This window comes from Urocitellus parryii, chromosome 3 (assembly GCF_045843805.1).
Source record: "Urocitellus parryii isolate mUroPar1 chromosome 3, mUroPar1.hap1, whole genome shotgun sequence".
Classification (NCBI taxonomy): Eukaryota; Metazoa; Chordata; class Mammalia; order Rodentia; family Sciuridae; genus Urocitellus; species Urocitellus parryii.
The window spans coordinates 63023466-63046002 of record NC_135533.1 but is presented as its reverse complement, the minus strand read 5'-3'; the positions used below and the strand labels follow the sequence as shown (position 1 = coordinate 63046002).

At 32.2% G+C, this 22537-nt stretch overlaps 1 protein-coding gene across 3 annotated transcripts in view; it reads left to right on the top strand.

Moving 5' to 3' along the window:
• The window catches only part of Cacna2d1 (calcium voltage-gated channel auxiliary subunit alpha2delta 1), a 372350-nt gene that overhangs the window by 332983 nt on the left and 16830 nt on the right, over nucleotides 1-22537 (top strand). For all 3 annotated transcript variants that reach the window (XM_026384957.2, XM_026384956.2, XM_026384954.2), the window contains 10 exons: nucleotides 1811-1887; nucleotides 3819-3879; nucleotides 12384-12481; nucleotides 14986-15073; nucleotides 15914-15976; nucleotides 16640-16743; nucleotides 18537-18623; nucleotides 19728-19795; nucleotides 20184-20222; nucleotides 22380-22451. In XM_026384957.2, the coding sequence (XP_026240742.2) occupies nucleotides 1811-1887; nucleotides 3819-3879; nucleotides 12384-12481; nucleotides 14986-15073; nucleotides 15914-15976; nucleotides 16640-16743; nucleotides 18537-18623; nucleotides 19728-19795; nucleotides 20184-20222; nucleotides 22380-22451 (757 nt within the window). The remainder of the gene's footprint in view (nucleotides 1-1810; nucleotides 1888-3818; nucleotides 3880-12383; nucleotides 12482-14985; nucleotides 15074-15913; nucleotides 15977-16639; nucleotides 16744-18536; nucleotides 18624-19727; nucleotides 19796-20183; nucleotides 20223-22379; nucleotides 22452-22537) is intronic.

Sequence of the window (22537 nt, the reverse complement as noted above, 5' to 3'; positions counted from 1 at the left end):
AGTAATTCCACTCTACATTTTCTAAATGGCAAGCGAATCATGAAAGGTCATCTTGCTTTCAGACTGATTACGCTGCTTATTTTAATTTTAATCTCTGCCTCCACTTGAAGTTACCTATGAAATGAATATAGAAATTTTCATTAAATCTACATAACATTTTATTTCCCTGACCTTTTCCTGTAAGGAAAGTCTTATAAATTATTTAACAATGGCGAAAGACTTGGGAATCAAAAGTAACAAACATCCACTTATTTTGCTATCTTTATTGCATAATTAAATTTAAGCAAGTAGGCTCTTGTATTTTTTTCCTTTTTATAAAGGACAATTTTAATATTTATATTCATAATAAGGAAAAATCTGAAAATTTATACTTAGTTTTACTCCATATTGTCCACAAAGGACACATAAATGAGATTACAGTTTAGATTTTTCCAAAGCTGGTGATACATGAGATTTGAGCGACTTCAAGGATCTGGAAGTGCCAAAAAATGCTCAAAAGCCTAGAATGTACACCTTTCCCTTTGTATTACTAAAATTTGGAGTAAATTTTAAAAATGTATGTCAGTGACTCAATTAGTCATATTAATCAAGTTTTACTTTTAGAAAGTGATTATGTTGGGCCCCTTAGAGATACCCTCATTTTTTTTTTTTTTTTTACTTTTAGCTTACAAGTTTCCTTTCTATATTCAGAGCATAGCAAAAGTCATTTGTAACTGCAAATGGGGATATAGGATCATTAGGTATGTCCCACATATGGGTGTTAGCTAGTATGAGAGTGGAATCATTTTACACATAAAAAGTTGTATTATTAGAAATTGCATATTTTGAACTTTTAATAGTTCTAAAACGTCATGTTTTATTAACTGTTTATTTCAAATTGAGAAATGTTACTTGCCTGACAATGTTTTATTTTGAACAGTCATTAAGGCAATTTTGGATAAATGGCTAGTTTACATTTTTTGTGTCTAAAACATTCTGAATTTGACTTAAAATTTGCCCTAAAACTGTCTTCCCATTGGGACATCTACCATGAGACTAAAGGAACTCTTTAAATCTCATAAGCTACTGAATTTAGAATGTATTTCCCTTTGTGTCTAACAAAAATCCACCAGATCATTTGGAATATCCACAGTAAATGAATTTAGTTGTACAATTGGGTAAGAAATAATGAAGCAAACAGTTAATATCTATTAGTGCTATAATGGATCTGAATTTGCCCACCAGCAAACACTGGAAAACTTGCCCAAGGATTAGAGTTTTAAAGTAGTAGATATTTAACCCCTAAAAATGTTATATTTCAGATGACCTTATGCATTGTGCAGTAGTAGTAATAATAATTCTTCCATTTATAATTTTTAATGGTATCTGTCTATTTGGTATAAAACATTTGAATACCTTATAAATACATTGATGAGGAGTAACCAATTGGTATGGTCTACTTACTTAATAAAAATACTCTTAGTATTCTATTTTTTGTCAAAATTCAAAGTATTTTAAAATAATTGCCTGAAAATACAGTAGGAACCCCATGACATTCCTTCCTCAGCTAATTTATGGATGCATTTGTTAGCTTATTTTCCACATGTCTCCTGATTCCCTACAATATAGAAAGTTGGATGACTCTGGATGGCAAGACCAAAATTAAGTACTCTATTTGCTGAATGCATTTTCTTGTCAAAGTAATATGTCCTTTCCAACCCATGAGGAAGATCTTTGGATTTTCCCATGAACTTGATGTGTCCTTTTTTTTTTTTAAGTTATGTTTCATTTTTGTTTGTTTGTGTTTATGCTTCTCTTGTTTCTATTGCAGTTTGGCCTTGGTATTACCAACCTACAGTTTTTACTATATAAAAGCCAAAATAGAAGAGACAATAACTCAGGCCAGATGTAAGTACTGTGAAAGCCACGTCAGGGTCTATTTGTTATCTCCTAGTCTCAGATGTTTAAATACGTCTAGATTTTGGAATACCCAAGGCTTATATATTTTAGTAGGTGTTATTACCAAATCTACAGCAATGATTCTAACCCATTCCAAACATGCAAGGAACAAGAAATATTCTACATGGATAGAATATGAGCAGGTACTCCAGTCTCACTGGCAGTCCCCACCACCCTTCCCTGCCTTGCTATGTGCTCATAGAATCATTGCAGTGCTGTGTCCTCTGTTGCTGTCGTTTTAAGGGTCTGCTAGCTGGTGTACAATGTTTCACATGCTAATTATCAACATGGTCTCTACTCATGGCTCTGTGCTAGTAAAGCTTTACCTTTTCTTATCTTTCCTTTCACTTATTTTTTTCTGTTGCCTTTGGCTAGAATAATATTGTGCTTGGCAATTAACTTTCTTTCCATAATCCAAATTAATGTCTCAGTAACTCAAACCGATTTTTTTTTTTAATGAGCATCATTTGGAATGTGGAGTAATTATGAACACTAGTGCATATTTCCAGTCATTGTTCATCTTTGTTTGGGGTGACTAGATTTAGTAAAGTAAAATGACCATCATATCCTTTGCATACTGTTCATTCATTATTAACACCCTAAATTTTTTTCTGTTAGGATTAAGAAAAAATATGTATATACATTATATTTTGTACATCTGGCTTGAGAATAAACTAAAGTTTCCTTCATTTCTGTATTGGATCTTTTTTTTAACCTCTACAGGCCTGGTGTTCATAGAATATTGTGGTATATTATAAATTTATATTTGCACTTTCACTTAATAGATATGATGGTCTTTTAACAACCAGCAATTTTGCATGAGCTAGTCCTTCACTTGACAAATGAGGGATAACTAGGGAGTCCTTGATGATTGGTAAGTGCTTCCATTAATAGGATGATATCTTGGGTATTTGCACCTGCATTAACCACTTTGCAAAACAGACCCTTGAAATAACCACAGTACAGAAAGGGTAATCTAGTAAAATTACCAGGACATACCTTCCAGCCTTCAAAAATGTCTTTTTTTTCCAGACTACAGCTGTACATAAATGAACCTTTGATCTATGCACAATATTTTTATTCAAGAAAGTCATTGAATAAAATATTGTTTGTGACCCCCTTTGCTTTACCCTCTTTTTTTTTGTTTCCCTGCTTTCTCTTTCTGATGGATTTTCACAGCAAAAAAGGGCAAAATGAAGGGCAAGTATTTTCTTGTTGCTCAGTTTCTTTTTCTTAAGTACACTTGACATTTCCACTGATATTTTCATTCCTATTGGATATTATCCTCTGTGCTTCTCATTTGCTAGATTCTCCTCCACAGTCACTCAAACCTTAGCAGCAAAAATGGGGAAGAATATGCTTTCGTTTTCATATGCAACCTGTCTCATGTTCAAGTTTTTTTCTTAAAATTAAAATTGTGTTTTTTATCCTTCCACTTACTAATTCATACCTAAAATGAATAATGTTATTAATTGACTAAATACATTAAGTTTATTAAAATCATTTTGTATCATAATGTTGGTAAACTTTTTCTATTGCTATTTGAAATAAAATACTTAATGTAACATTGATCTGAAGTTTTCTTTAAAAGATATTTGATTGTACTGTGGCTAGTGAATGGGAATAATGTAGATTGCATTTTATCTGGTATAACTGTTGTAATTAGGTAATTAAGTAAATCCATGATATGGCATTATTACTATATTGGGAAGCATTAAGGACCTTTATGGTTTTTAATTTGTTTCACCTTTTGGATGTAAGTAGTCTGTTTTTATTTTTTAATTTTTCTTACTAGGTAATCTTTCTAATGCATTCTTATTGTCATAGAATCTTGGAATGGGTACTTGTTGTTTATTTAATCTGTGACATTATCTTTGCAGATTCCGAAACCCTGAAGCCAGATAACTTTGAAGAATCTGGCTATACATTCATAGCACCAAGGTTGGTTTGGGGCTTTTCATGTTTTGTTTTCCTTTTTTATAGCTTTTTGGTTGGGTAAGTCCTTTAACAGATATTCTAAATTGGAGTCAAAACTACTTTGGGTTAATCCAATGTCAAATTATGAAACCTAAGACAATGACTTTTTTAAACTGTACAATATCCTGGTTATCCATTCATTTATTCATTCAGATACTTACTGAACAATTGCTATGTATAATTCAAGCACACAATGGTGAATGGGATAGATGTAGACTTTGCTCTTATGGAACTAAAAATACACCAAATAGTAGTGGAGAATTATGTATTGATGCATTTGCACTTTTGAGTATATGCATTATATATGCACACATATTTATACACGTATGCAAAAATATGACATATATATTTATCTCACATACATATGCATACATAAGTATACATAGATATGTGCAAATACAGATGTGTATTTATACGCAAACATTTGGAAAGTTTGAAACTCATAATTGATTTTTGTTTAACACAGATTTCTGGGGAACTACTTTAATATTGTGACATTGCCTCACATGATTATCCACATGAACGTTTTTCTCCTACTCAATTTTAATTTTCTCTTATAATCTCCTTTCTTTATCCCTAATATGTAGCTTTTATTCCTACCTCTCTTTTCTATGATTATTTGAAACTATGCAATAATCCATGAGTATTCTTTTTTTCTTAGCTTTTGACTCCTACTCTATAGCACACACATACAGCATTCTCATTAGTGTAGGATAAAGTATTAAATAGATGTCAAGGTTTGTATTATTGATTTTTCAGACATCTTGAAGAAATTATTCTAAGAACCCAAAAGGGCTCATAAAAATTGTTCTCAGTGATTACTCTTTTATTTTTATGTAAGCAAATTTCTGAATTCTGATTCTACTTGAAATAGGGAGTAAATGTAACATTTAAAAATTGGAAGTTAAAAAGCTTGCTCAGTAATTCCTCAAAAAATTCCACCATTTGACCCAGTTATCCCACTCCTCAGCATATATCCAAAAAAATTTAAATCAGCATGTTATAGAGACATAACCACATCAGCGTTTATAGCATCACAATTCACAATAGCTAAGCTATTGAACAAACCTAGATGCCCATCTACAGATGAATGGATAAATAAATTGTAGTATATACACACAATGGAATATTACTCAGTATTAAATAAGAGTGACTTTATGACATTTGCCAGTAAATGGATAGATCTGGACAATAACAGGCTAAATGAAATAAGCCAATCCCCAACAATCCAAAGGTTGAAATTTTTGCTGATATGTGGAAGCTAAACCATAATAAAGGGGGAAAGATGAAGGACAGAAGTTCATTAAATTAGACAAAGGGGAATGAAAGGAAAGAGAGATAGGAATAGGATAGGAAGAGAACAGAATAAATCTAACATATTTTTCCTATGAACACATGTGACTATACCTAAGTATACCCCACCATCATGCCCAGGATCCTAATTAGAATACATTTTATCCTATGCTTCTATAATTTTATCAAGATGGATTCTAATGTCATGTATAAATAAGAAGAACCAAAAAAAAAATAAAATTGAAAAAATAAAAGGGAAAAAAAATACTTGGAATGTTACCTTCTGCATTCTCTTCCTCCTCTTTCTTGATGTCACACTGTTCTGGTTCTCTTACTCCCTCTCTGGCTCCTCTGCTCACCACTCACATGAGGTTGCTGCAAAGGATGCTTGCCTAGGTTCTCTTATTTGAATCTGCCTTCACATCACAAGCTACCATGCTTGCCTGCAGTGTAGGGTGATGGCTCCCAAATCTAACATAATGGCCACAATGTCTAGAAGCAAAAGTAGACATCATGAGCAGTTTATTGACATTACATCACAACACAGAATCACATGTATCCCTATCCAGACTTTGTCTACCTTACATATGTCAGTATGAGATAGTCATATCTCATGAAAACCTGCAAGAATATTTGTTGATTATGCTTCAAATTCCATGTCTTGTAAATATCTCTCCTCTTTGGAGGCTCTTCTCTGTGTATTGTGTCATGAAGGAAATACCACCCTCCCAAATGGCAGTCTTGAAACTGTGTGTTGCCCTCAACTCCTCCCTTGCCCTTAGATCCAAGGGCTCAGCACTCACCACACTGTGCCACTTTTACCTCATGAGCATCACATGCACCTGTCACTGTCACCTGTTTTGCATTGTTCAGGTACTGCTTTTTTGCCCCTAAGATACTCCAGCCCCCTCCAACTTCTCCATACATTCACACATCCACTTTGCTTCCCAGTCCTGTCCTTACTCTGAGACTATTTTAAAATATGAATAGTATTTTTTACATCAACTTAATACTAACCAGTTGCTGTATATTGCCCTCATGACAGTCTGTACTTTATATCATAACTTCCAAGTGCTCTGTTACCAGGTGTCATTGTACCAATGTGGTCACCAGCCTCTAAATCAGGGGCTTTCAGACCAGCTGCCTGTTTTATGCAGTGAGCTCTATTGGAGCACTAGAACACATGCTTGATTTTTTATATTGTCTCTGACTGCCTTTGCTACAGAGGCAGAGTCAAGCAGTCCTGGCACAGACGTTAAGGCCCACAGAGCCTGAATCACTTACTCTGTGACCCTTTGAGAAACAGTTTGCCTGTCCCTGCTCTAAATTCTAGACACTCTAAACTTCTCCCAGTTCCTAAATCCACTGTTTTTACTGTCAATGTTGTTGCTTTTCTTTGCCATCTTCCACTTACTTTCTTTTCTATTTTCTATAGTACATACTCTATCACCCCACTCTAAACCTCAGCCTCAAAGCTTCTCAATCAAGGAATTTCCTTTCCATCTTCATTAGATCATGTATCCCTGCTGACTGCTTTAGAGAGTACTACAGTTCCCTTATCAAAGCACTGACCACATTTCATTTTATTGACTTTCCTTGATAGAGCCACGACTATGTCTATTTGAATTACCATCCAATGCCCAATATCAAATCCATTGCCTGGCATGCTATAGGTGGTGAATAAATATATGAAGAATATTTTTTAAATCATATGATTAACCATAATCCCTGGAATTTTATTAGCAGTTTTCACACACAAGTACCTTTGGACAACTTTCACTTTGTTATTTCAAATAACTTAAAGCTACTAAAACCAGTTTCAACTAGAAAGAATAATATTCCCAGTGTTCTCCTTTATATTCCAAATATTAAGGATGACATTAGCTAGAAAAGAGGAATTTTCAAATAAACATTAACATAGAAAAATGTAAGAAGAGATTAAAATTAGCCCTAGTGTGTTGACCAAACTCTCTCTGCATCTCAGATCTGTTATCTCTGGAAGCTTCTTCAATTCTCTCTGCTACTAAATAGCAGACTGATTTTCTCAGTTTCATCCTAAGACAGTCAGAAAAGACCATAAAAATCCAGGTGCACACAAAGAGGATGAATACATCTCTCAATTCCAATTTCTAATTCTTAGGCAATGGATTTTGTTTAGTCCATCAGAAATTAGCATATGGACTATTTCTGTGGCCTAAGTAATATTTGATACAATACAGCAACTTCAATTTGCTTAAATTGAATTCATGTGTGTGTTTGGGAGAGGAGCCTGAACATGGAATAATTGTAGCTTTTAGGACAAATCAATAAGTGTTCACCTCAATATATGCTAAACGCTGTTTTGAACAGAATATTTCCTGTTCTGTAATAATAACTCTATAATAAATGAGTATTATGATCCCATTTCACAGATCAGGAAACACTTTTAGATATGTTAAATAAGATGAGATTTGACCCAATTTTTTTGGCACTCCAAGCTATTATATGTACATTGAAGATGTAAATGCAAAGGGATCTCAAAAGAACACCCAGTACAATTTTTGTAGGGAAGAGTTCTTGGAAAAGTGAGTATCGAATATATACTCAAAGTGATATAAATTGGAGTTTAGGAAATAAAACTAAGAATAGAGTTATTTGTGTGGCTGTTGTAAAGTTTTTTCTGATGCTATATTTAATGAGAAACAATAGGGCAAGCTTTAGAGCAAGACTGTACATATATGAGTCTGCTTTTCAGGTCTTCATTTTTGTGGCTATTACTCAAATCCTCTATACCTTAGTTTTTTAATTTGCAAAATGATACCTACCTTATAGAGTTCTTATTACTTTAAATAAGATAATGCCTAGAAAGTATTTATCATATCTCTTAATAAGATATGAACTCTAAATAAGTATTAGTTATCTTTAAAGTTGTAGTAGGAGGTATTAGTAGCTGTATGAGGAATATTATTTAATAAAGGCTGTTTAAAAAGTGTTTTAAAATAGCTGGCATATATGAGCATAAACCATTTTTGTTAATTTCTAAATGAATTATTGGATTCTGATTAATAGACAATGGCTTCAGTTTCATTCAATTTTAAAACTACTGTGAAAGGAAAACACTGAGAATGTAAATGCATGGAGCAAGATTCCAATCTTTAAGAGGCATGCAGTCATAACTTTGCAGAGGTGACCCTCCACTGGCAGAGGCAGAACAAAGCAGCAGTCCCTACTCAGAATTCTTTTCTTGTCTGAGAGGATTCCAGGCAAGACTGGAGACTTGAGAAAAGAATAGCAAACTTTATTAGAAGGGATGGAAAAAGTGACTTAGGGAGAGAGTGGATCCTTTGAAAGGAAAGGAGGGCCTGATCCTGCTGCCCTCCAGTATTATTGGGGGGTGCCAAGGAGGATTCCAGAGAGTCCCACTCAGGTCCACTTCTAGATTTTTGATTGACAGCAAGACTGCATCAAACTTCTAAGTCCCTACTGTGCATGGAAAAGATCCAGGGCAACTCTAAGTCACTTTGGCCCATGCTGACTAGTTCTAACTGAAATCTGTACTTACAGATTTTATGATTAAGGGAATTATTCTGATCTCCCTGAGTTTTAGCACTCAGGGAGTGAGTGGTCTGTGGATTGGTCACAAAATTGATAGGATAACCTTGTTCTTCTTATTAGCATTTCAAGCCTGGGGATAACAGGTTGTTTGCTTAGCAATGTAATATATCCTAGTGGCTTAATCCAGACAGGGCTGCAGGTAAATTTCTTTTTAAATAAAGCATCCAGAGGTCAGCACAGTGGGGTCACATTATAGAATTCTTCCCTTAAATACATGGTCCGCTGCACACATCTGTCTACTACCTATCAAGAGAGCATGCAAAGTATAAAACATGGATTAATTTTACTATTTTCTTGGATAAGCAGAAATAAGCAGGAGTTAGGATATGAGAAAGAAATAGCAATATGTGGTAGCCTATAGTTAACTGCTAAATTATGATGTATGATCTAAATTATACATATTCTTGAGCAGAAAGTAAACAAACTCCCTTTGGATATTCTAGAAATAATTTGCCAATTTTTTGGAATATAATAGAATTTATTGAAAAATAGGAAAAGAACAAGGACACACTAATAGTAGACTTTCTCTAATTTGCCAAATTTCTAACACCATAGTTCTTTCAAAGTTCCTTCAGGTTTGTGGTTAGTTTCAAAGCCATTTACATTACAAATCCCATTAATCAGAAATACAAAATGACCAAAAGACATAGCTTTCTGGCCTTGATGGAATTTTAAGCAAATTGAAGTTTTATTTTTTACCTTTATAGTCATCTGAGCATTTCTCCATTTTATCGCCTCATCTACACTAAGGAATTTTCTTCCTGAGAGAAATTAATAATGATCAATGTGCACAAAATTGATTTCTTCTTTTCAAGAAACATTGTCATATAGAATGTGTATTAGGAAGGTCTTTGCATGTTTCTGGAGGGAAATGGCTTGGCTGTTTTGTTAACCACAGTTATTGCCACCCACTGTCACAGCATTGCTCCTTTGGGACCAGAACTTAAGAAAGGATGATTGATACTTTTTGAGTTTTCAAGCTCCCAGCCTTGTGGGGAACAGTCATTAGGCCCACTAACCAACAATAATGCTGGCTGTCTAGTCACACATTCTATGTCTCAAATAACTTCAGTCAGGCGCTCTGTGGTGTGTGATTCTCTGTTATCCTCTGGATCATGCTTACAGGGGAACTCATTCCACCGTTTCCCTTATATAAATTATTCCTACTTTGTTTCTATTTTGATTCCATAATTCTCTATTGGTAGTTTCAACATGTCCATAGCATTGCATGACTAAACATCAAAAGGTAGATAATATGTTTAGACTAGCTTAAAATTGAGCACAGCTGAGCATGCAAGGATTAAAAAAAAAATTATCTAAGTAGAGTGGTCACAACAAGAAAAAACCTTCTATGGATAGAGGTCAAAGATGCTTTTGGTTTCCAGTTTTGTGGCAATGAAAGTTCACAAAGTGAAAATTCTAAGCTTATTTCGTGAAGGAAACACACTAGTTAGGGATCTGAAGATAGGCTTCTCCTCAGAAGAGATATGATATTAAGTGCCTTTGCAGAAATCTCTTTACCTCTTTGAATCTATCTCTTCACCTTTAAAATGTTACATATTTTTGATAAGGTTATTTCCAGATTAAGTAAACAAAATAATTTTAGAAATGGCTTGCAAATAAAAGTAGTATTCCAGAAATGGTTTTATTAAAAAATATTTGCAACATTTTGTTTAGCCCTTCTTAAACTTTGCCACCAACTTCTAATTCTGTGAGATCATAATTCACTGTATTAGTCTTTTGATTTAGAGGCTGGTGTTATTTCTAAAATAGCGTAGCATTATGGGAAGAAGTCAAATTTAGCTCTCTCAGTATCTCAGAGTTCAAGTCATGTAAAAACACTTTTTTTTTTTTTTGAGATTGAGTTTTGCTAAGTTGCCAACCCTGTCCTCCAGCTTAGAATCCTCTTGCCTCAGCCTCCCTTAGTACCTTTGACTACAGATGTGTGCCACCACACCTGGCTATACTTTCTAAACCTTGCCTCTTTTTGTAAACCAAGAATGTTGCATTGTTGTTGAAGTTCAAACAGTTTGTCTGTTCTGCTTTATTTTCTGAGGTTTTGCATTTGAAGATGTTTTCTATTTATTCGTATTTTATATTGAATATTTGATTATTTTGTTGGATGTATTAACCCACAAAATTATCATTGTTGAGTTTTTTGTGTGTGTTTATGTTGTCTTATGTTTATTCTAAATTTCCAAATCATTTCAAACTGCAGTTATCAAATTAAGGTTTGCAGGACCCTATGGGTTCCAGAGGGTCCATGTTATTTTCATAATGATATTAAATGTTGTTTGCCTTCTTCCTTGTATTGATATTGATACTTGTGCCAACAGTGCAAAAGCAACAGTAAACACCATACCTAAATGTGAATCAAGCCAGTCACTATGAGCACTGGTAGCATTCGTAAGGCCCCAGGTGCAGCAGCTGCATGAGGGCAAAAGCCAATCTTCCTTTAAAATACACACAATTGAAGCACTAAGAATCATTTAGTTTATAAAAGTTTTCCCCTATAAAAAGGGACAATTTTCTGTATTTTATCATTCTATTTGATAAAGCTAAAAGCATTTCAACATCTGAGAATAGCTTGGATGCCTCAAAGAAGAGCACTTATCTGTTGTTTGAATTGGGAGATGAACTAAGTGTTTTTTGCCTTTTTAAAAAATGAAATGTTTACCTGAAATAAACAGCAGAAATTTTCCAAAGTGAATTAGTGAGACTTTTATCTTGAAGAAAACAAGTAAACATATTTGTTGCTAATGACAAAATCCAGGCTTTCAAGCAAAAAAAAAAAAAAAAAAAAAAAAAATATATATATATATATATATATATATATATATATATATATATATATATATATATATCAGAATTTTGGGAAAACTGTGTCCATGAGAGAAAGATGAAAATTTCCCAATACAGACCTAACTGGTGACATCAGTGGTGATATTAATGGATGCAAATTTTCAATATTATATAATGAAATGTGTCATCACTTGGAATTTCTACACAACTTATATTTTCTAAATAATCAATTTATGGTGCTAGAAAATAATGGATGCATAAGAGATTGATTCAAATGCAAGATAGAGGATCAAAATTTTATTTGTGACAACATAGCTTCTTCATATATCAAAACAAAATCTTGCAGTTGTTCAAATGCAGAGAATACTTGTCTGCATTAATCTCCAATTAAGTTAGGAATTAAAGATACAAATATTTAAAACTTGCCACTATTTCACAGTTTGTAAATATAATAACTTCTCATTATAGTCTTACTATATAAAGAATTTATTAATATTTTAATGGACATTTAGATTTCTGTTTTAATTTCTAGATGAGAACTAGATATGCAATAGTTTATTTAATATGCAATAGTTTATTTAATAAAACAAAACCTGGATTTCTATAATCTCACCACTTACTGACAAACTATTCTGTTATGGAGATGAGGAAATAGAGGTAACAAGGCTTACAAAGTCATGCATCTAGTAAAAAGGGGGAAAAATATTGCTTCTGCTACCTGTAATTACCTTGTAAAGTTTTGATTTTGATACCTAATATTCTAAAATATATTTTTTCAGAGATTATTGCATTGACCTTAAACCATCTGATAACAACACTGAATTTCTTTTAAATTTCAATGAGTTTATTGATCGAAAAACTCCAAACAACCCATCATGTAAGTATATATTAATTTGCAGTAATTGCTTAAGTGTAGTTTTTTTACCTAGAGTGGTTAAATCATGGTTTATTTTGAACATTATGATAATCGTATTAGTTTATTGGTGTGCTCATTTACTTATATACTCTATGAATTTTTTTATGGTAAAGTTAACTATTTGATCCCTCTCCATTCTTTCCTTTGTCTCCTCCTACTCCCTTCTCTCCCCCTCTCTCTATATCTAAACAAAGCACTTTATCACTTATCAAAGTGAAAACCCCATTTTCTTAAAGCTGTCTCTAAACTTATCACATACAAGCAGAAATGACTTCCTAGTGCCTCCATAGCTCAGATTTGCAAATGACTTCTAGGAACCACTCTAAAAACATATCCTGGGCAGCTGAGGTCACCACTGATCCTACCTTAACAGGATGATTCCAAACCTTTCTTCTCGGTGAAAGCTCACTTTATTGAACCACAGCCTTCTCGTGTTATTTTATGTCATTCCCTATCAACAAGTAATAAGCATGCTCAAAAGAGAACTGAAATAAGGTTGTTTACTAGTACTTGAATTGAATACCAAAATTAATGTAATACTCTCATGTGAAATGACAAATTTATCATAAATGTTTATCTTAACTTGTAATCTTCAGAATATCATGAAAATTGGAATCACTCTCTTTTTCTACTGCACTACTTAGGGAAGTGCAGATATGTTATTAAAAATGCTTTCTGTATGATCCATAGTGTTTTTGTCTTTTCTTCAGTCTCTTCCTTTTATCTGCCTCCCTTACAACCAAATAGAAAATATTTGAGATAAATATATATATATATATATATATATATATATATATATATATATATATAAACAGAAAAAAGTATAGGATTTTTTTAATTGTAGAAAAGAGATCATATTTGTGAACTTATATTTTTTAAATTTTTTTTCTTTTTTTATCAAATAACATTAAACTTGAAAAGTAGATATCAGCCATTGAAATCTGTGATCAAAATAGATTTTGCTTTGTAAAAGTACCTGTACTTGGTCCACTAGTGAAATCACAATTCTTCCTAAAGTCTAAATGAATTTACTAACTTACCTAAATGTTTATTATATAGATTTATTGTTGTCCTCACATCCTTCCTCCTTCTCCTTTAACTATTGTTTATGAGAAACTAAGTGTATAAAAATGTAAAGGGTAATGCTGATAATTTATATATTGTATTTAACCAGCTTCAGAAAACATATTTCAAGACACTTGGGGCACAGTGAAATGATGAGCAAAATTATAAAATTGCTTATAACCTTGATTTATATTACAAATTAGAATAATAGTCTCATTTGTTTTACCTAAAAGGATTGGAGACAATTAAAATACACGATTTAATTTCCAAGTGGGCTATTTTTAAAAGTAATGCAGTTTCTAAAATAATGTAAGAGAGCTCCTAGAATGAGTTGAAATTTAGTCAAAATATGAATTAAATTGATCCTCCAATCCCATATGAAAGAAAAATTAAACTAATTAAAATGTTTCCAGCCTATTAAACTTCTTACAGTAATTGGATATTAACTAATACCATACATTACTTATTTGAATAAAATGAGATTGTAAAATAAATGGGAAATTTTAGAGAGGGTATCTTAGATTGTTTCAGAGCTTCATGGGCTTAGAGTAGAGGAGCAAGCAGAACAGGAAGACAGTAACACTGTTTAATTAACCTTCAGTCCTCTGCATCTATTCCCTTCTTTATCTTGAATTTGCGTTGATATGCTCTTTGGGTACAAGGAAAGGACAACCTGCATCCTGTGCTATTGAACCAACACAGTAGGTTCCAGAACCCAGTCTCAGAGGAGAGCTGATCTATGATGGCCATTTTGTTCCTTGCCGTGCTCCAAAACAAAAAAGGATGTTTATTGAATTTTTCATAAAGTCAAATTTATTCCATGATTTTCTTATGTTCCTAATTAAAATACATTTTATTACAAAAATAAATGAAAATGAAAGCAGAAAGTAATTTTTGTTTAATATTTTTATTTGATGATTTCAGAATTACCAATCCTATCAGATATCTGTATATCTAAATCTACACACACAAACACACACACACACAGTTATGTACAAAAAAATAAGATTTATTAAAATTTTCTATGAACCTTTTTTTTTGTTTGTTTGGAACCACCATGCTAATCTACATAACCAAACTAAAAGCAAAGAAGGAAGTCTCTTTCCTCATCATTTGTCAACATGGTATATTTTAAGTGTCTCTTTGATTTAAAAAAATATTTTAAGTCAAGATAATGCTGATTTTACAAGTCTTTTTTTTTTCTTTCGGAATTGGCTTTTCTACTGCTAATTCCAGCCATATCTCAAAAAATATGGCAAAATTAATATGGAATATCATTTTTAAATTCATGGAAATATTCAGTCTAAATTGCTTTTGAAAACAGAAAATACATTTGTTTTAGTGTTGTACTCGTTAAAAAAACAATGTGGGTATAATTGAATATATCATTTTTCTATTAGGTAATACAGATTTGATTAATAGAGTCTTACTGGATGCAGGCTTTACAAATGAACTTGTCCAAAATTACTGGAGCAAGCAGAAAAATATGTAAGTATTTGTTTTTATTAATTTTGCTTCTTCCTTTGAATATTTTGGACAATAGTTCTCAAAAAATTCAAGTTTATTTTTTGTCCTTAATAATAATTTCTTAAGAAAAGCATTTTACAACTGTTGACAACCTGCTTTCTCAGGTGGGTGTATTCCAGTATTAATATCTGCTATTACTCAGCTTTATACTACAGTGTGAATAATCAAATTAATTGGCATGTTTGTATGCTTCTGTGTTTTTAGTGAAACAGGATTGCTAGTGAATATTTAGTTGGCTTTCTAATAGTGTCTCCCATATATCCAGTCTAGAAAATGAGAAATCTGATTAAGATTCTCATTCATAATCTCCCCACCCTATTTCTACTCAATTGCTAAATGCTGACTCTTTCTAACAAAGTTTTCCTCTTTTCCTCATAAAAATGGGATCTTAGGACCTTAAGAAATTTCAGCAACTGATTTTTCTGTGTTTCATGCTCCCCATGCCTCCAACCACAGCTCCCAGTCTATTCTTCATACAATACACACATGCCAGAATCATACTTCGAAAACGGAGTTCTAATTTGAAGATAATGATGGAGTTCTCTAGCTTGGACTTCAAAGTTATTCATGAGCTCATCATTCCTTAGAATGAGATGACTTCTTTAAACATACCCCTTTAAGTACTTACTTCAGAGATTCTTCAATTATTATGTTTCAATTATTGAAACATAGTTTTGCAACTATGTTTACCTTGACTTCTTTTAAGAACTTGCTTTATTTCTTTTTGTGTCACCCACACCTAACATAATATCTTTGATTAAATCTAATAAAACATTTCCTTCTTTTAATCTTCTGTTCCAGCAAGGGAGTGAAAGCTCGGTTTGTTGTGACTGATGGTGGGATTACCAGAGTTTATCCCAAAGAGTAAGTTCAAATAACATCTGTAAAAATAAGTACCTTACAAAGGATTGTGCCAAGACTATATAAGGAAGCCTTCTTGAGAGCAACTGATCATTTTCGTAGATCAAATTAGAGTCATTGTTTAATGTGCTTATATTATTATAGTATCCCATTTATTTGAAAAAAGATATCATAGGATCCTTCAATGGTACTGTTGCTGGTCATATGTATTTATTACAAAATTCATTAGCGGTTGAAGGAGACTTTTTGTAGACACAAGCCCAACTATGAAGCGAACAAATGATGATAACTTGTCAGCAACAGTGGTGTAGCTTTTCAATGTTTCATTTTTCTTTAATGCATTCAATTTCTGTTTATCTTAAGAGTCGTTCCTTCAGTACCCTGAGTAGTCACCAAGGCTATTAATATTAATTAACTTATTAACTGACTTATCCGTAATTTCATACAAGCAAATAGCAGGCTAAAATTAGGATTCAGCTTTTTCTGATTCTTCATATAATGACATGCTGATATATTGCTTGTAATGAGTATCCATTACATTATCCACTAACTTCCCTATACACACCTAAGGGATAGATGTATGTATAAAGTTCAGTATTTCCACAAAGGGAGAGTAGGTTATCTGGGACTTTAAAGAGTACAAATGATGAGCCATTTCCTCCTTAGGGCTGGAGAAAATTGGCAAGAAAATCCTGAGACATATGAGGACAGCTTCTACAAAAGGAGCCTTGATAATGATAACTATGTTTTCACTGCTCCCTACTTTAACAGTAAGTATTGCTTTGGAACTCACTTTTCTCAATTATGTTTTTTAAAGCAAATTATTGTTACTACCTTCTCTTCCCCAGTCAATATATTTTATGTTAACTGCTCAGAATAGTCATTATTAAGCCACAGCATATGCAAAGCATTAGGAAAATAGAAAAGAAACATCCATTTAGTTTAAGAGGTAAAATGCATGCATAGCAAAGTAATGTAGAATAGCATATCTAGCAGGCAGCTTAATAAATAGAAACATATGTAGTTCATCCTTCATGTCAGAGCTGAAAATATGTGAAAGAATGTTTAATGAATTAAATAGTTGATTAATTGCATTTTATCAGTATTAATTACATAAGGTAGCATTTATAAAAATAATAGCTCATCTTTTAAACTATTTTATCAGGTTCTTTAAAAAAAAAAGACTTTCTAATTTAATTCTCCTGAGCTCTGTCTGAGCATAGGTATTTTTTACTCCTGTTTTTACAAGTGTCAAAACTGAAGTTTAGAGAATTTCAGTTCGGTCCAAGGGTTTTTAAAAGGCAAAGTAGTGTTATGAATCCAAAGTCATTCTTTCTACTCCAATTTAGCAGCCTACCCAATATTTTTGCAGATGTCATAAAGCAGAGATTTGGTGTTCATCTTTTTTTTCAGTTTTATTTATTTATTTATTATAATTGATTTTATTTTTTTTAAATACATGACAGCAGAATACATTACAATTATTATTATTCATATACAGCACAATTTTTCATATATTTGTATATAAAGTATGTTCATGCCAGTTCATGTCTTTATGCATGTACTTTGGGTTTTTTATTTTTTAATTTTTGCATTACAATTTTTATTGCACATATATACCACAAGTTTTCATATCTCTGTTTGTATCTAAAGTATGTTGACACCCAATTCCTGTCTTCATACACATACGTTAGATAATGATGTCCATCACATTCCACCATCCTTGCTGATCCCCCCTGCCCCTTCCCTTTCCCTCCCCCCCCTCTTCCCTATCTAGAATTAATCTATTCCCCCCATGCTCTCCCTCCCTACCTCACTATGAGTCAGCCTACTTATATCAGAGAAAACATTTGGCATTTGTTTTTTTGGTATTGGCTAACTTCACTTAGCATTATCTTCTCCAACACCTCCCATTTACCTGCAAATTCCATGATTTTATTCTCTTTTATTGCTGAGTAAAATTCCATTGTGTATATATGCCATATTTTTTTTTTATCCATCCATCCATCTAGGTTGGCTCCACCATATAGCTATTGTGAATTGTGCTGCTATAAACATTGATGTGACTGTGTTTGTGTTCATCTTTTACACTGTGAAATAAGATAAAATCAAATTGAGTAATTCATGCTCCTAAATCAATAGATGTCAATTCATGGACTTCCAGTTAACCCAGTATATAAAGGAAGATGAGAGAAAGAAGAGATGACATGACTCTTATAGATTTTATATGCAAGATTTTTTTTTCTTTTTAGCACCTGTGGTTGAACTCAGGGATGCTCAACCACTGAGCCACATCTCCAGTCCTTTTTTTATTTTTAATTTTGAGACAGGGTCTCCCTAAGTTGTTTAGGACTTTATTATATTGTGGACACTAGCTTTGAAATTGTGATCCATCTGCCTTAGCCTCCTGGGGCTGCTGGGATTACAGGTGTGTGCCACCATGCTTGGCTATATGCTGGAATTTTTAAGAAAAACACTATATTGTATCCATTGAAGAAATTGAAATCCATTGAAGAAATCAGTTTTATGATTTATCTAGATTGGTCTGATTTTTATTTTTTAGAAAGTGGACCAGGTGCATATGAATCAGGCATTATGGTAAGCAAAGCTGTGGAAATCTCTATCCAAGGAAAACTTCTTAAACCTGCGGGTAAGCATATAAGTACATATAAACATGACCAGAATTAAAAACATATAGTTAAATATAAAATTGGAGATAAAATTAACTTGATAGTATACAAAGTTGAAGAATTTTCAAAGTGGATATGTTAATATACTTAAGTTTATGCAATCACTTTAGTGTAATGTATCACATTTAGTGTGATATATCGGAATTTCAAATACAAAATATTAAATCTAGAATTGATCTTGTGGCCCTATCATGCTCTCCTACTTTCAATACACACAATATTATGTGGCCAAGGTTGTAAATATTTTTAATAATTTAAACTTAAATCATTAGGTTTGTATCACTGGGGGAAAAGATACATCATAGGAAACCTATACCCTAGATTACTATATATCTGAAAAAGAAAGATAGGGCTCTATTGCATGTACAATAAAATATGGAAAATGACTTTTGGTAAAATAATTGAACAAAGAAAAACATTGTAAAACTTAGGATCAATGAGAATTGGAAGTGGACAAATGCAATACTATCTTTTAAATTTTTTCACTATGGGATTCAGTATTGTTTGAAGTTTAGAAAGAACATATATTAAAATTGGGTCAGATGGAAGTAGGGAGATTGTTTTGATGTTACTGAGGGTGATTCTACTTCATGAATTCACTCCTTCCCACATTCTCTCATTCACTTCTTCCTTCCTTAACTCCATCAGTTATTCTCTTAGCAACTGGTTCACTTGCCCATGTGCTCACTCATCTACCCACTCTATCAATAAGTATTTCCTAAGCACCAATCACATGTACTGAGAGGATTAGGGCAGCCTCTTAAAATATACTGCTTGAATGACTTCATGTTGATGAAGTTATCCCTGACACTCCTTTTTTTAGCTTATAGTATTAATTAATTGGCCAGATTCTGGTTGTCAAATAAAACTGTTTTATGAATATTAATTACAGTTTGTGGAATAGTTTGAGAGCTATTTACATTATTTATTAATGAAGACGCTAAGAAATACATCTTTATAAGAATATTATATTTCAAACCATAATTTATTTGCTATTGTATAAAATATCAAAAGTGCTAGTATACCTAATTATCACTTTAAATTAATTAAAATTATTTTTTCAGTTGTTGGAATCAAAATTGATGTAAATTCTTGGATAGAGAATTTCACCAAAACCTCAATCAGGGATCCGGTAAGATAATTTTTTAAAAAAATTTTTATGTTATACTTAATATTGTAAAAATTCAACCTAGAAAAAATACCATTATACAATGACAAAATATTTTTTAGTGACACTATATTAAAATAGAAATATTTATTCCTATTTTTTGAAGCTTTTTGGTTAAATTAATAAATAAAAAGATAGTTCAAATTTATGACTTGAAATGGTACTATATATTTTGATTGATATTTCTTATGCTAAAACTTTCTCTTATGAACTAGACTATTATTTTTCTAGATAAATCATTCCAAAACTCTAATAATAACAATCATAATTAATACTAATTAATGTTACTTAATATATTTGAAATCAACTTTTTCAAAAAGTATGAAATGATAATTGTATCTCTGTCTTTCAGTGTGCTGGTCCAGTTTGTGACTGCAAAAGAAACAGTGATGTAAGAAAACTCTTTAAAAATATATTTAACTACAGCAGGTTATTGTGTTACTCTTGCTCACTGAGACTTTAAAGATAAAAAGGGGTATATGAATTTTTAATCTTATGCTAAAAAGATTCTGTGGAAATGTGAAATAGGTATGAATGGAAATAGGTATGAATTTGAATTTATGTGCTTTCGATTCCTAATTTTATTTTATATTTTTCTTATTTGGCAGTGCTGAGTATTAAAGCCAGGGCCTTATATATGCTAGGCAAGTGCCCTATCACTGAGAGAGAAGAACTAATTTCTAGCCATAAATGCCTTTAAAAATATTCATGTAGTATGGTTAGATTAAAAAAAATATTAGATTCTTTTTCCATACTTGTCTTTAGCTGTATTTCTGGATGGGTAATTTCCAACCAAAGCAATCTTTTGGTTCCCAATGTAGTCTTCACTCATCTTCTGCACTTTCTTTTTATTTGTTCACACTGTTATATAGTAATGGAAAACATTTTTTAACTAAACTTAAAAATAATTATATAGTTTATAGTTACATAGTTTATTTCAAAATTTTGTTTACAAGTATTGGATTATTTTGTATTACTCCCATTTCTTTTTGAGAAATTAAAAAAGAAAATGTGGATTAACTGTTCAAAAATTGAAGAGGCTGCAAATATAATACTTGATAATGGCAAGGATTATAAAGGATGACAAATCCCACAATTTTCTTCTGTCTTTTTATGTGAAATGTCCAAGAGAAACAGGGGTATCATTTCTACATCTGCAATATTATAAGCCAGTAATTTTAATTGTTTTTCTAGCTTTCTCATTTTTTAGACTATTTAGCAGGTGTTTTTAAAGCAAAGGTTTAACAAGGTACTTCCACATTAGGGAAATGTATTATGTTCCCAAATGGTAAGCAATGTGTTTTTATTTATTAAAAGTTATTGATTTTCTCTGGGCCCAGTGATGCAAGCCTATAATCCTAGTGGTGCTGGAAGGTAAGGTAGGAGGATCACAAGTTCAAAGCCAGCCTCAGAAACTTAGCAAGACCCTGTTTCCAAATAAAAAATGGCAAGGTCTGGGGATATTTCTCAGTGGTTAAGCATCTCTGAATTCAGTCCTTATATATTTAAAAAATTTAAAAAAATACAAAATACAAAAATATGCAATATAAACACACACACACACACACACACATTTTCTTATTTTTAAACTGGGTGGTAACTTTTCCTACATTTAAGGGTGAACTTTTTTTAACTCAGCCATAAGCATTTTGTTTTCATCTTTTAATCTATAATTATCCAACCAAACATTTTTAATACAAAAATATAAAATAGTTATAATCCCTTGGTTGATTTTTCCTTTTTAATCTGTGAAGTATATTTATGTTTTTTGTCAGTTTTTTCAGTTTGCTGTGACCAAAAACTTTTCTGACAAGAAAAGTTAGAGAAGGAAAAAGTTTATTTAGGGTTCACAGCTTCAGAGGTCTCAATCCATGGACAGTTTGCTCCATTCCTTGAGGCCTGAGATTAGGCCGAACATTATTTCAGAAGAGTGGGGTGAAGGAATGTGGCTCAGGATATCACACCAGGAAGCAGACAGTGAGCTTTCCTCACCACAGACAAAATATAAACCCCAAAGGCATGGCCCAATCCACCCAGTTCCTCCAGCCACACTACCTGCTTAAAATTACCAAATTAATCCCTATTGGGAGATTAATGCACTGATTAAGACTCTCATAATGCAATCATTGCACCTCAAAACTTTCTTTTACTGTTTCACACATAAATTTTAGGGGGAAACCTAATAGCTAAATTGTAACAGGAACTGGTTTATAAATATTTTTTCTTCTCATAATACTAAATATATATTTAAAATGATGAAATAGTGACATATCATCAAATATTTTTGTCCAATTTCCTGGATCATTTATATGACTTATGTGATAAAGATTAATTGGATATTTGGTGGGATGGATATCAAGCCCTTGTGATTTAATATCAATATATGCTTTCCTATAATTTTATCAGAGTTTTCTATACATATATGCTAAAGAAAAATAGTTGATTTTTCCCTATTTTTGTTGTTCTGATCATTAAGAAATAATGGAATAATGATAGTGCAGTCTTTAACTCTTCCTATAGTGTGTTGACTATATTTTTATTTTGATAGGTAATGGATTGTGTGATTCTAGATGATGGTGGGTTTCTTTTGATGGCAAATCATGATGAATATACTAATCAGGTATGTAACTCAAGAAGGAGGTATGTACGGGTTTCTAATGCATATTTTGGTGATCAACATTACAGAACCACTACAAACAGTGTATA